The sequence below is a fragment of the Chanos chanos genome, chromosome 14 (genome assembly GCF_902362185.1).
Source record: "Chanos chanos chromosome 14, fChaCha1.1, whole genome shotgun sequence".
NCBI classification, from domain to species: Eukaryota; Metazoa; Chordata; class Actinopteri; order Gonorynchiformes; family Chanidae; genus Chanos; species Chanos chanos.
In genome coordinates this window covers 7,766,892-7,782,027 of record NC_044508.1, presented here as the reverse complement: position 1 = coordinate 7,782,027, position 15,136 = coordinate 7,766,892, and the positions used below count along the sequence as shown (strand labels likewise).

At 42.0% G+C, this 15,136-nt stretch overlaps 1 protein-coding gene across 1 annotated transcript; it reads right to left on the bottom strand.

Annotated features, from left to right (window-relative positions):
* Nucleotides 1–3,716: 3,716 nt before the first annotated feature.
* On the bottom strand, nt 3,717–11,344 carry neff1 (neuronal intermediate filament family member 1; the record flags this gene model as incomplete). The annotated part of the gene is made up of 5 exons (XM_030791256.1): nt 10,610–11,344; nt 8,727–9,044; nt 8,227–8,351; nt 7,550–7,973; nt 3,717–3,725 (listed from the first exon to the last, which is right to left on the bottom strand). Coding segments are annotated over exons 1-5 (1,611 nt in total), but the record flags the coding sequence as incomplete, so codon positions are not given.
* Between the last annotated feature and the right edge of the window lie 3,792 nt (nt 11,345–15,136).

Below are 15,136 nucleotides of genomic sequence, written 5' to 3'. Positions count from 1 at the left end.
CACTAGAGTGCAGCAGAGATTGCTAAATTTGCTTCGAGAGTTGCTTATTTTTTTTCCGAAACGTGTTGTAAAGATATGTTGACATTTTTCAGCACGTTTATATTTTTCTACTGTGCCTGAGTAAATGCAGTTCGCTTTTATCTTGTTATTATGTTATAAAGAGGATAATTATCAGGATCTTGTGGTGTGTGTGTGTGTGCGCGTGTGTGTGTCCGTGTGTGTGTCCGTGTGTGTGTGTGCATGCGCGTATGTGTGCATGTGTATGTGTGTGTGTGCGTGTGTATGTGGGGGCACATGTGTCTTCTCTCTCCATAGCAGTACTGAGTGTTACTATGGCCTTGTGCTGTGACAGACCAAATGAATACTTAATGTCTTCCTGCAGTGGCAGCGTGAGGAAATTGGCTTTGAGTACATGAAAAGAAAAAGCTCTGTATTCCCTTTTCATACCCTTTTCATGGGAGAGTTTAGACCTCGTAAATTAATTACATTTATTGTGATTCGTTTCATTCAGTCAGAGCATAAGTGTATGATGATGTAAACAGGAATTTGAATAAAATAATGGAAATTCTTTGTTTTTTAAGTTTCATCAATTACATGAGTGTTCATCTGGATTCTTTTTCCTTGATCATGAAAATGCATAAATTGGAACTCTATATATAGTTATGATCTGTTCTGACACATAGTTAACACTATAGCATGAGTTACACCGTGTTTCAACAGCCAATGAGATTTCTGTGGGAATGACTGATGCAGACAGAAGAGCCGCCTTACACGGTAAATCTACCAGCAGCAGATTCATTCCACCGACTGACCTGCCCACCCACATACTGATTGATGGTTTTGTCTGTATTGCCTCTCTCTCCTCGCAAGAACATAATCACCCAAGGGGGGAGGGGGGGGGGGGTGGAGAGAGAGCGAGAGAGAGAGGGAGGTGGGGGGGGGGGCGTCATTTTTCATTCAGACTACATGGCGTCTCTGAAAACAGCAGCTGTATTTCAGGTAGTGCTTTCATTCAGGTAGTGCCTATCTTAGCATTTGAAAGCAATTCTGGTTTGCAAATACCCACACTCAGAGTACGCATTCAGATGTTCAGACGTTGTATTTTCAATATTGCTGTTGTTAACATCAAGGACGAGAATTTTTCTGAAAAAGTAAGTGACTGATAGAGTGAAGGAAAGAGTGAGTAAGTCTCTGACTGACTAGATTACTTACTGACTGAGTGAGTCAGTTAAGTGAGGAAAGACATAATTCATTTCTCATTTTGACTCTTTAACGACATACCAAAGGTGCCATACGGTTCTTTTGTGCGTAATTTTATTCAACATACCAGAAATCGTGGCTGAATTTTTCTCCATCATTTGAAGGAGGCGCAGTGACTGCAGTGAGGGTCGTTCTGGAAATGTGATGAAGTTCATTTTTGCCATGTCATGCTTTATTAGATATGCGAGGAAGAAGGCGTGTGTTCTGCTTGACCGTGACACAGCAGAATTTTGGCCGGCACTCAGGAGCAGCTTTCAGCTCACACACGACTGCAAAACTGCAGACTTGTGGGACATCTGCAATGCAGAAGTCTATAAATAGCAGTAGGTGAGTAATGAGAGAAAAAGACAGAGTAAGAGAGGGGTGGGGGCTGGAGGGGGGGGGGGGGGGGTCATTTGAGGTCAGTATGAATGGAAAGGAGAGAGTGAGGTAGAAAGTCATAAATTCTACCTGTCTTCCTGTTAAATTTGTCTTTTGATAAGCTTGCACAGATACATCATATGAAGGATACAGTAAGGAGTCTATCAGTTAATCCCAGTTACACCAAAATAGCTATTTTAAATATTTTAAGCTGGTATGTTTACATCATAAATGATGTGATCATTGCATTAATGATATCAATGTGTCAATCATAAATGGCTGAAATCATTAAATGGGGAAGTATGTTTTTTTTTTTTATCAGTGACAAATCCACTTGTACTTTTTCACAAAAGTTAGAGACCTGCAGATATGAAATGTTTTGAGGAGAAGAATCTCTGTTATAAATACACAGCATGAGGAAACAATAATCTGCATTCTCCAAATAGATTTCTTGCGTTGTTCTGAATTCAGAAATGACATTGCTATAGAACAGTCAGCGGAACATCGATACTTGCAGTAATTATTTCTGCAAGCCCTATCTAACAGAGAAAAAAAAACTCATAACATTTGGATCATTAACACGGGGCACCCGTGGCCTAAAGGTTAGAGGAGTTTGTGACTGAAAGGTTGCCGGTTCGATCCCCTGGACCAGCAGGAAAAATGTGGGAGGGGGGAGTGAATGAACCTCCTCAACACTCTCTCAACATCCATGGCTGAAATGCCCTTGAGCAAGCGGGGTACTGCAGCTGCCTACTGCTCCTGCTCCTGATGTGTGCGTGCTCACAGCTCCAACTGCGTGTGTATGGGATGGGTCAAACTAAGAGGTTGAATTTCACTGCTCACTGTTCCTAGTGTATGTGTGATCAATGAAGAACTTAATTTAACCTGTTGTCTTAAGAAAAAAGCTAGCATGTTTATCTAAATAAAGAACCTAAGCTGTTGTCTTTAGTAAAAAGGTAGCATGTTTATCTAAATCTGGACTGATTATTTTTCACCTATGTACAGATTAAGCAATCTCATTTGCTCTGGGATAAGTTTTGAGAGTAGTGAGTTGAATAAGATTTAGCATTGCACCGTTAACTTTTTATTAATGTTCGTTTTTGAAATATTAACCTTTTACAGACCTGTATCAATGCAAAGCATTGCTGTGCAAGAGAGCCCCAGGTACCACACCGAACTGAATCTGGGTTAATTATGTTTAGGCTGCAGTAACTGTACTCAGAGGGAGTAGTCATTGCATTTGCTTAGTCAAGGTTGAGGAGAGTAACTTTGTCTGTTATGAACTCCATCTGTATGAATAATTGAAATGATGTCATCTTCAGAGATGTTACAGTGCATCTGAGGATAACATTGTGAGGATTTGACAGACCAAGACCCAATCGCAGACCCACTGAGTAAAATAAGATTTATTTAGAACAAAAATCAGAATCCAAATCTCAAAAACAGTGTCCAGTCCAAGGTCAAATCCAGAAATTCAGAGGGCAAACAAATCCAAATCGTGAGGCAAAAGATTGGTCAAAAACAGGATACAAACAAGGTCAGAGCCAGGGATCCACAGGGCAACCAAATCCAAAACGTAAAGCAAAAACAGATCCAGGTAAACACGGTCAAAAATAACAGATCACGGGAGGCAAAACACACAGACTGGCAGAGAGAACAAAAGGTCACAATCTGACAAAGAACAGGTACAAACACAGGACTTAAATACACAGAACAATAAACAGCAGAGACAGACTATTGGAGGAGACAAACGAGGTAATAATAGGGATCAGGTGGGGGGCGGGGACAGGAGTACACAGGGACAAACAGAAGCACATGGCAAAACCAAAACAAACAAAAGCACAACTCAACAATACACAGGATGGCCAGCAGGGCGGCCAGATTCCCCAATCCTGGCAGATGTACTGACAAACATGTGCTCTACAATTTCCTGTGTGGCAAAAATAATGGACTGAATCCAGCAGTGTAATTAATGTGGTGTTTAATGGGATATTGAACTGTTTTCTTTTTCTTTTTAATTCCCCCTCTTTGTCCTCTACTTCATCCTCATCATTATCATCATCATCATCACTGTCAAATGCTTCATCTTCCTCCTCCTCCTCCTCCTCCTCTCATCTCCTGACCTTCTTTTTTGTGTTTTTCCTGTCCCCTAGACATTTACACATCTAGATCTCTGACAGCTTACTTTCATCCTACAATTATACATCATTAGAATCAAAAGTAAACGCATAATTTGACTCTTTCCACGGCTTCGGGTTCATCTATTAAAACACGGCCTTTTTCGACCAAAGAGTTTTATTTAAGAGTTTTATTGCCATGTCGCGACATGAAAGGGTGTTTCAATCTTGGCCTAAGACGCAGATAGAGTTATTGTGCTGTCGTTGCTGTCGGCAGAGTTGACCGACCTGAGTCGAGGGACAGATTAGGTTGAGATTGGTGTTTCAGGCCGAAGTGAAAAAGCAAGTGGAGATCAGAGACCTGAGAGATTTATGGAAAAAGGACAAGACGCCATCGACTCCCGCTGGACTGCATCCGGGAGGAAGAGGTCGTCCTTCATTCGTTCGAGGCGGATGAGGCGATTCTCCGTCAACAGACTAGTTGTTCGGGAGACGCATGCATAATTAACGAGAGCGGTCTCTCGGCAAAACTGAAGGACTGCCATAAAACTTATGGTGAAATATTTATAATATAAGAATAAATCTCTTATTGTTCACGGTAATCAATAAATGCTTTTATTCAATAATATGACTGCACCTCCACACTGTAATTACATTTCGTCTGAAAATCCAGGCGAGTCTAAGATATACTTTTGATGGCTTGTCATCTCAGTTTTCACCAAGAGAAACTTTTTTTTGCACACGAATCCTTAGTGTTACATTATATATTCCTTGAGAAAAACTGGCAAGTTGCCTAAACAGCTTTCTGATTAATATCTTTAATACTGAACGGACATCCCACGTCCTAACCCTAATGCTCCTTCCATTTTAAACCGGGTCTTGTCCACAAGGGCAGTAAAACAGTGCTCGCCTAGCAACAGCGGAATCAACTGCAGCTTAAACCTGTACACTCTCTATATATGAGAGGCAAGGTCTATGCAGTGTTCTACAGTAAAGTGTACAGTGGGAGCTTTTGATACAAGGCAAAAGACTGGGGGTAGGATTATATCATGAGGAGAAAAACTTTTTCCTGTCCACAGCTATGTGATCTCAAAGACAGGTAATTATTTGTAAGATACACAAACACACATAAACTTTGTGTAAACTCAATGCCTCATACATTAGATGAATGCTCAGCCCTCCACAATACACTTAAAAGGTTTTTCTCTCTGAGGCTCACAGTGTTACATTGATTCTCTCTGTGCCTAAGTTTTGCTTACATGAATATTTGTTTTTCAACCTCTCTTGAGAAGTTTGTTCTGCTAAAGTAAACTTTTGAAAAAGTAAAGAGAACAAAGAGTTATGTCCACATGAGTAAAATCGTCCAAAAAATATCAGCAACCATCCATAAGACACTTCAGATAAAGAGCAATAGCAAACACGACACTGTGTAATCGGTTTGGATAATCAATGGCTTTATTTGGCTTGAAGGGGAAACATCACTGTATGATTTAGCAGCACATACAGTCATAATTGATTAGCAGAACATTTTAGAGAGTGTCAGCACTTCTGAACCATCTCCGAGACATGTGAAAATGCGTGGGAAACCCCATTGACTGTTGTTGTTGTTGTTGTTGTTGTTTGTCATTCTTCATAATTAAGGCAATTTAATTACATTTGATCACAGCAAGCATATCTAAAACCGTCCACTCAGTGTAATCAAGCACACAGACTCAGGCCATGCAAACGCTTCCTGTCGATTCATTCATTTCTCAAAGACACAACGGAGAAGAATGTTCATCTAGGATGGTAATCTGAGATTATGCAGTGTGCTTCAAGAAAATAATCTCTCTCAATCTCACAGATAATCTGACAAAAAAAAAAAAAAAAACCTCAGGTGACATCTGACTTTGTGACAGCACTGCGAAGTAATGTGACAAAATTTCTGAAACAAAATGCCCCTTACTGAGGCGTATTTTTTTTGCGCCACAACGTGACGACAGCGGGTTGGGTTACCGTTAGCCCTTTTCTGCCGTGCTGCGTCTGTTCCCAGTGGTGTCAGGACCTCTTCAGGTTCTACACTAGTTGACAGTCCGTTAGAGTGAGAGTGGAGACTTAGTGCTATCACAAGCAGCTGCTAATCAACAGAATGGGCACTGGGCTCCGTGCTGTTTGAGACATGTGACACACACACACACACACACACGCACTCTCTCTCTCTCTCTCTGTCTCTCTCGTTCACGCAGGCATGCACACCTACGTGCAGACAAGCACTGAAGCTTAAGAAACACAAAGGGGATTGAATCTCTTATGTCTAGTCTAGTTTTGACTCCAAGGACACGTATCTCAAATACAGCTCTGAACGAGAATGAGAGAGATTATAACTACGATCGCGATATGGTGACATTCACAAGATGACAAATGAATGAATCAAGAGGAAATCTTGTTTTTGTTTTGTTTTTTTTTCATTTTCAAACAGAGGGAAAGCAGGAATAGAAGAAAGAAATAGCAGCAGTTCTTTAGTTTTTTCGTAATTCTTAAACGTTTCATTCTTCAAGGTGAGACTCTGTCTGATGCACTAGCTTCCATTAAAGGCCTCACAGTAAACTCTAAAGAATTTATCTCCCCCAGAGAAGGAAAGTTGCTTCTTTTACAGTGCTGTGTCCATTGTAGTGAAATAGATGCAGGTGTATGAATGGATGGATGGATAACTATCGTCGTGTCTGTTGGGATCAGGACTGGAAAGATATTTTTCCTCATGATGACTCGAGCGTGTTTTGTCTTCCAAGTCCGTGCGATGGGCTGAAGGGGATTTTAAATATTTTACTACTCAACCTAACCCCCCCCCCCCCCCCCCAACCACCCCCCACCCCCACCCCCCAAAAAATGGATGATTCTGTTTGTACGTGCAGCTGTTGCTTACTTTTCAAAAACATCATTGAGATAAAATATCAGTCTGCTTTGTCGGCTGGTATTGCTCCTTACATGTTTCTGCCTAAACAGCATTGCTAAAAGCCAACCCATTCTGTTTCCAACTGTCCTCGTCGAAATCAAATAGCACCTTAAAGTTAGAACCAGTAACGTCGGTCCATATGCACCAGTTCTTTTTTGTAAATGGTTCGCTGAGAGCTACCATTAAAAAGCCTTTGATTTCTTTCAAGCTTTTTTTTTTTTTCTATGACAAACAACATGCAGGCTAAAATGGCATGATAAAATAGGATAGGTTTGAATACCACTGTCCACTGCACTTTTCTGTACACATTTACCCCCATAGATACTGTAAGGCATGCTTATTGTAACTGTCTGAATATTCAAATGTCTCTTTAGTGGTCCCTGAACTGACCTTTAAGAGTTTCATCAATGATGTACCATTTGTGAATCGCTGTCTAATCCTGATAAACATGCTAATGTTTACCACAAAGCAGGCGGTCGCTGCCTTTTGGGTCTATCTGTCTCGGTGTTTCGTTCACACCTCACACAGAACGTGTATTTCATTTACCCAGAAAAACAGTGGATAGGATGAAGGAGGTGAAAAAATAGGTGAAAAGGGGCTTTGTGCGTATGTGTGTGTGTGTGTGTGTGTGTGTGTGTGTGTGTGTGTGTGTGTGTGTGTGTGTGTGTGTGAGATTGTGCAGCAGAGATGGCATGAGACGATTCCAGATGAGTATGTGTGTTTTTTTGTTTGTGTGTGTGTCTGTGCGTGTGTGCATGTGTGTGTGTGTATGTGTGCGCGTTATATGTGTGCATTATGTGTGTGCGCGCACAAACGTTTGTGTGAAACAACCAGTGATAAACCAAGCAGTTTAGCTCTTGCTAGTCTTGGTGGCAGACACCTTCTCTCCCTTCTTCTTGTCCTTCTCTTGCTCCTTCTCCTTCTCTTTTTCCTTTTCTTTTTCCTTCTCTTTCACCTTTTCTTTCTCCTTCTCTTTCTCATCTCCCTGTTCCTCTTCTTCATCCTCTCCCTCTTCTCCTTCCTCTCCTTCTTCTCCCTCTCCCTCCTCCTCCTCCTCCTCTTCTCCCTCCTCCTCTTCTCCCTCTGCCTCCTCTTCCTCTCCTCCCTCCTCCTCCTCTCCTTCCTCCTCCTTCTCTTCCTCCTCTTCTTCTTGTTCCTCCTCAGTGTCTGCCTTGCCCCTGCCCTTCCTGGCGGCACTCAGAGCATAGGAACGGCTTGATGAATAGAATGCCCCAGAGTATGTGGACTGCAGAATAGCCCCGCCCACAGTACTCAGACGGCACTCCTCGCCTTCCAAAAGCTTCCTGCAAAGTGGATATAGAAAGAGAAAGACAGAAAGGGAAGGAGGGAGGGAGGGAGAGAGAGAGAGAGAGAGAGCGAGAGAGAGATTAAGAATGTTCCAAATAGTCCTGATCTAATAATATTCAATATAACATGTGACATATTCCATATAGCATGTTCAATATGGTCTTGAGACTGTGACCTACATATGTCACATACATCTTCACAGTAACTCTGTTACTTAATTCACTGAAGCTCTGATATGATTGTTCTGACCTGTAGGCAGCAATCTCAATGTCCAATGCCATCTTGACGTTCAGCAGATCCTGATACTCGCGCAGGTGGCGAGACATCTCACCCTTAGTGTTACGCAGAGCAGACTCCAGCTGTTGGATAGTTTCCTGTAAGAGAAAACACAGTTACTCACAAGTTGTCAGTTTTGCCAGAATATTTCATGGTGGTTTATGATAATAATAACTGCCTTCTGATTGCTCCAACTCTTGAGGCTTTCAAGCAAAATTAGACTTAAGCCAGGAAATTTAAGACCCAGAATAGCTTGACAAATCTACAGGACAAGACCTAGAATAGCTTGACAAATGAGTGCAAAGCTGATGCTAAGATTATCCAGAAAGTCTCAGAGGACAGAATTAAGCCACAAGTTTGGTTTCTCTCTTTTTAAGCCAGATTTTTCCTCAGATATTGTAGTTTAGAAAATAGATCTGAATGCTTTGGACTCCAAACACAACTGCATGCACCACAACTCCCAAAACACTCACCTGCAGCTCCACAATCTCATTGCTATGGCGATCCTCCATTTCGGCCAACTGTCTCTCCAGGGCCTCATTGTGGCTCTTGAGAGCCTCAATCTCTAGGGTGCGAGCTTGAACCTGCCTACGATACTCGCTAAGCTCTTCTTTCGTCTGTTTCATGGCATCGTTGTTTCGGGCCGCAGCTTCGGTAACACTGGCAAACTTGGAACGATACCACTCTTCCGCCTGTTGCTGGTTCTTGGCAGACAGGGCCTCATACTGAGCCCTAATGTCTTTCAGAGCCACAGCCAAGTCCGGTTTACTCATATCCATTTCAACAGACACCTAAGTGGAAATGAATAAACATGTAAATAAATAAGAGGAAAGATTTTTTTTTTAAATTGAGAAAGAATGCAAAATAACTACATAAAGCCTGGGTTTGCTCTCTCTGATATTATAAATTTTTTTTAAATGTGTATCTCTTCATTAACTGTCACTTTTGGATGAATTAAGAATATTGTGGTGTGTTTATGTTTAAACTGAGCTGTAGGGATAAGTGGACTTAAACATAAGTTCATAAATGAGAAAACTGTTTAATTAATGGCAGAGTTTGTATTTTTAAAAGTGAAAACAGTCCATTAAGGGTATGTATTAACTGTTAAATGAAATGTATGTTTCAAGTTTCAATTTTATCCGATCCTGCAATAAAATCATGTGGATCTTCTAAAATATTTGGGTTTTGTTGAACTGTGGGGCAGGACTAAAGCATTTTACACATGAGATGATCTAAGATGAGACATTGCGGGTTCATTCCTGTAGTGGATGTGGTTGAAATGCTGGGGGCTGCTCTACGGACTGCTGAGTCAGGAATCCAGTGCGCCCAGAGGAGATGACGCTGGCTCTGCGTTTTAACCGCATTTGCACCCAGAGACAACGTAAGCAATTAAGCACCTCCAATTAATGTTTACAAAGAAGATTATTATCCAGGCACCAACATCCTTCTTTCTTTTTATTCATCTTAAATATAAACCATTAATGTGGTGGACGTGATTATTTTAATGGCTCGCAAGGTTTATAGTTAAACTGATAAACAAACACTATATCTAAAATAAAAACTACTACGCGTATTGAGTTACAAAACAGTGGTGGGTATATGTGGGCATATAAGTGTTTTTTTAAGTTTGGAGCGGGGACGATTTTAAACTTCGTGAGAATAAAGTCTACTTTAAAACGCAGCGTTACCCCAGTTCCGCACCTCTCTTGAGCCACACCTAGAATTATGCGCTATTCTTTATCCGCAGCAGGCGAAGAAACTAATTACCCAAAGCGCTCTCTCTCTCTCTCTCTCTCTCTCTCAGCCTACATTTATCTGTTTTCTATCATCACGTATGGTTGCATATAGTACTAATTACGGAGAAATTAATTAGACCAGTTACCAATGATTTTTTTCAAATGAATAATGATTTGAAATGAATAATATTCGTTGATAGGAATGATGGAAGTACAGGCGGATCCTTAAAGTGTGATTTAAAGAGGGAGTTTTAATCAGCACTCCAGCGGCACCACTGCTGCAGTGCTGTAAATTCTCAAAACTGCGCGGTCATGAATAGTGATAAGGCGAAGTCACGGCACGCTTTTTCAGCTAATGACTCAGCCATCCACGTAATTAAGTAAAGTTGGGACGGACTTAAGCGCAGTAATAAAACTTTATAACAACGTAACCCAATATTCTAACGTTTTACTTTGTGGAATTACGCTATGACGAGGTTATCCTGTTGTGAACTGTTCGTTTTTTTAAATTGTACGGAGAGACTGTCAATATTTTCGATACTGTATTGTTTAACTTTGGTACATTTTATTGAAATTTGGGATGAAGATAAAGCTAAAAATTGGTTCGGTGATTACTATACCTGAGTGGCTTGTAGGGATGCCTGCAGTTCCTGCAGCTCCTCTTCGTGCACTTTCCTGAGGAAGGCGATCTCATCCAGGAGGGACTCAACTTTCTTTTCCAGTTCCAGTCGGGACAACGTGGCGTCGTCCACATCTTTACGATAGCCTTTAAGGGTGTTTTCCACCTCTTCACGAAGCCTGGTCTCCTCGTCCAACTTCTCCTTAACGCGCTCGAGCGTCTCGTTCATCTGCACGCAGTCCAGCTGCGCCTGGCTCTTCTCGTGCGTAAGCTCCTCGACGCGCGAGCGCAGCTCGCGGATCTCCTGTTCATAGAGGTCATGCAATTTGGAGGGCTCATTGTGGCGCTGGCGCAGCAGGGTCACCTCCGCCTCCAAGACTTTGTTCTGTTGCTCGAGGTTGTGGACCTTCTCGATGAAGGTGACGAAACGGTCGTTCAATCCTTGAAGCTGCTCTTTCTCGTTAGTACGGATTATTTTCATTTCGTTGGTGATGGCCGTGGACTGCGTCAGGTCGACGGTGTCTGGCATGGACGAGAAGGTACTCCGGCCGGCGCCAACTTTGCTGCGGTAGCCAGAAGAGACCAGAGCCGGAGAGCCATAACTGCGATGAGTGCGGTAACTGGCCGACAGACGAGATGGACTACTGCTCAGCATCATTCGTCCGGATTGACGAGGAGCATCCCCAAAAATCTTCCTGTAGGAACTGCTTGAGTAAACGTCGCTAGTATAACTCATGCTGATAACTGACTTTCTTCACAAACCGAGTCCCTCTCTGTCTGCTGGTGAGTGGAGAGAATGAGTGTGGGAGGGAAGGAGAGAGACAGAGCGAGAAAGAGAAAGAAAGAGATAGGGAAAGAGAGAGAGAGAGTGATAGAAAGAGAAGTGAGATGCGAGTGATGGCAAGTGATCACAGACGCTTATATATATGCGGTGAGCTTGGGCATCATTTGACGCAGCGACGACAGCAGAATGAGGGAAACCTGCAGGCTCGTGCAGAAAAAAAATCCCAAAGGGAGAGCTGTGCACCGTGCGCACCCGCCGCTTTGGCAACTCATCCCTTTCTGTAGATTAAAACGGCCTATGTAAGACACACATGAACACACAAATAAAGTCCTCACTCTGACTGCTGATGCTCAAAATATATCAGACATCAGACATGAACCGATCTTTCGTCGATCTCATTTAAACCTGTAGACTCCAATACTTTTACTTTGATATTGATACATTAAATATTACTAGTATTTCAAGGACGTCATGGATGCCGAAGTGCATTTGTATATCGATTTTATGTATACGGTATTGACTCATTGAGGGTAAAAAGAAAAAAAAGTATTATTTTAGGCAGTAAATGTGCATTCACATAGCATAATTATGAAGGGGACATGAAACGCTGAAGGTGCACGTTGAATTTGCTGTTGTGGCATGAGCCGGGTCGAACTGTGCACACAGACAGGGTGGGCGTGTCAAATGCGCGCTCGCGCGCTTATTTGGTGTTCTACTGCGGTCTGCTGTCAGCTCTCACGACTTCTCTCTGCAGTCTCTGAATACACAATGAGACCCATAAGGCCTGTCTTACTGACCCTGCATGCACCATAAAAACATACACAGACACATTCAGACACACACACACACAAATAGGAAACCTTGGCCCTTGTCATGCAAACACACACACACACACACAAATAGGAAACCTTGGCCCTTGTCATGCAAACACACACACACACACACACACACAGAGAGAGAGAGAGAGAGAGAGAGAGAGAGAGATAGAGTGAGGGAAGGGGAGAGGTAGACACAGTATACACAAGTATACAGTAACTGGTTGAGGAGTAAACCGCAGGCCAAAAACAGCTGACATTTTATTGTAAACTCAGTTAAAGATGAGAAAACCTAGAACAGAGTAGCGGACTGCCAGTAGAGTGAGACCTCACTGCACCTTTTCCTGATGACTCAGCAGAAGACAAACAACTTGAGGGCAGAGAGAGGGGTCAACAAAACAAGTCACACAGATTCGTTCTGCGCCGCAGCACTGACCACGCCTAAATAAGGATTCATGAGCAATTTAGTCACACAAATGACTGTTAATTAATCCATCCATCAATCAAGTCCATTCACTTTTGAAACATTTATTATTGCCGTGTATGTTCCAAGAATGACATGGTTATTTAAAGTTACAAATATGTTTTACTATATGTTTTAACACTAAATAAGATGTTGTGTAATCAACTAACCAATCACTTATCTGAAATGGATCACTAATCTATCTATCTATCTATCTATCTATCTATCTATCTATCTATCTATCTATCTGTCTGTCTGTCTGTCTGTCTGTCTGTCTGTCTGTCTGTCTGTGTGGTCTGCATGCCCTTTTTGCTCTGTTCAACCCAGATCTGCAGCTCAGACATGACAGACACTGCAGGCAGGATCAATAACACTGACCACAGCTCTTCATCTTCATCCCAGAGAGGGAGAGAGAGAGAGAGAGAGAGAGAGAGAGAGAGAGAGAGAGAGGGAGAGAGAGAGAGAGACTGCAGTGCCAGAGACAGGACAAAATGACAAGTCTTGTAGGTAGTGAGAAGATAGTTATTTGGTAGAGGAGATTAGCAGGTAAATGGAATAACAGATGGGGAAGAAAATGATGAATGAAGAAAGATAATGATGAATGATAGATGAAGACGTATAGAGAGACAGACAGACCGTTTCACTAATCTTTTTTTAATTTTGTGGACTCTTTCAATTTTCAAATCAGAACAAGTTAAAATAAGGGGGAAAAGCTCTATCATGCAAAACAAGAGTTTTAGCGCGGCCACATCTAGCGCTAAATGTACAGCATTTCCTAAATTCAACCACTAGGGGGTGCAGCTTGATCAGCGATGAGTGAGGGAATCCAATTTTACACGTCCTTTCTTCTTCCAGTAGGGGTCCTAGTGTGTTTTCTAAAGTAGAGCATCTGTCATTATTCCTCTGAATCTGTTGAACTTCACAAACACATATCTACACAGAGATAAACACTGATACATAGATTTGTTTATTTGTTTCTGTTTTGGTATAGATATAGCTTATCATTTCTGTGTGAGCATTATATAGCCTAAACATTAATTAAGGCAATTGAGCATCTCAATGTGAACAACTGCAAGATTAAGTGCATGCCAATTTTGAATGTGCAATTAGCATCACAGACATGTCATGACAACAGCAAGGACTAAGTAAGCAAAAGAAAACCACCACACCCAAAACGACAATGATGAACCAGCTATACCAATGAACATATAACAACAGTCCTTTGCAAACTTAAATATGTACTGGCGATAATCCGACTAAGCATGTTTAATTATTCCACATGCTACTGCAAACACACGCGGACCCATGCACACACTCGCACACACGGAGAGAGAGAGAGAGAGAGAGAGGCAATGATAGTGACTATTATAGGTAATCTGTCTATCTATCTATCTATCTATCTATCTATCTATCTATCTATCTATCTATCTATCTATCTATCTATCTATCTATTTGTCTGTCTGTCTGTCTGTCTGTCTGTCTGCCTGTCTATCTATCTATCTATCTATCTATCTATCTATCTATCTATCTATCTATCTATCTATCTATCCATCCATCCATCTCTCTATCTATCTATCTATCTATAGACTTCTTCCTCAGAGGCGTCCTGTGTCCTTGTTTCTGTTTGTTCCCCTGGAGATCTCAGCCCAGATTCCCTTAGTTCCCTCCATCTGTTGCACCCCAGCCCTTTTCTCTGGCTCCGTGTGTGTGGCTGAGGCACTGCGCCATTCATATTAAATATGGCTCACATGATTATGGATTAGAATCACAAGTGGGTTAATGCTCAGGTTCTGTGTGTGTGTGTGTGTGTGTTATATTTAATGGCATGTCTTTGTTGCTTGCAGTGGTTGAGTACCATCAGCGTGTGGGCGAATGCTGTTACGTGTATGCGACTATTGACTGAATGGAGAAGAGAGATAAAGTGAATTTGCGTGGGGGAGAAAAAGAGAGAGAGACAGACAGTCAGAAAGAGACACACACTTCAGTATAAATATTAATAAAAGTTCAAGAGTGGGAGTGATGGAGAGAGGCACTGCTTTATCCTATGACACGTTTGGGCGTTGTTCAGTAAACGTTAACAAGAATTTAAGCAATAAAACCAGTTATCCCTTCCCTGGTAATCGAAACATGTCTCACACCACCTGATGGTCAGGTACTTCGGGGTGGTACGATGTAATGACAGATCAGACCGCGTGGGCCGTTCAATTGGGAACTAATGGTGTTCAGTAGAGGGAAGGTCACAGTGGGCTGGAGTTTAGGAGGGTCAGGATTATCTATGCCAGATTTGGATAATCTGACAGAGGAGAGGACAGACAGTGGTCAAACGACACAGCGGCACTGTGTAAATATACATACATGCACACACACACACACACACACACACACACTCACACACACTCGCACACTCGTACATGTCGAACGTACAATATTATGGAGGGTAAAACAACACCCATCACCACCAACCCC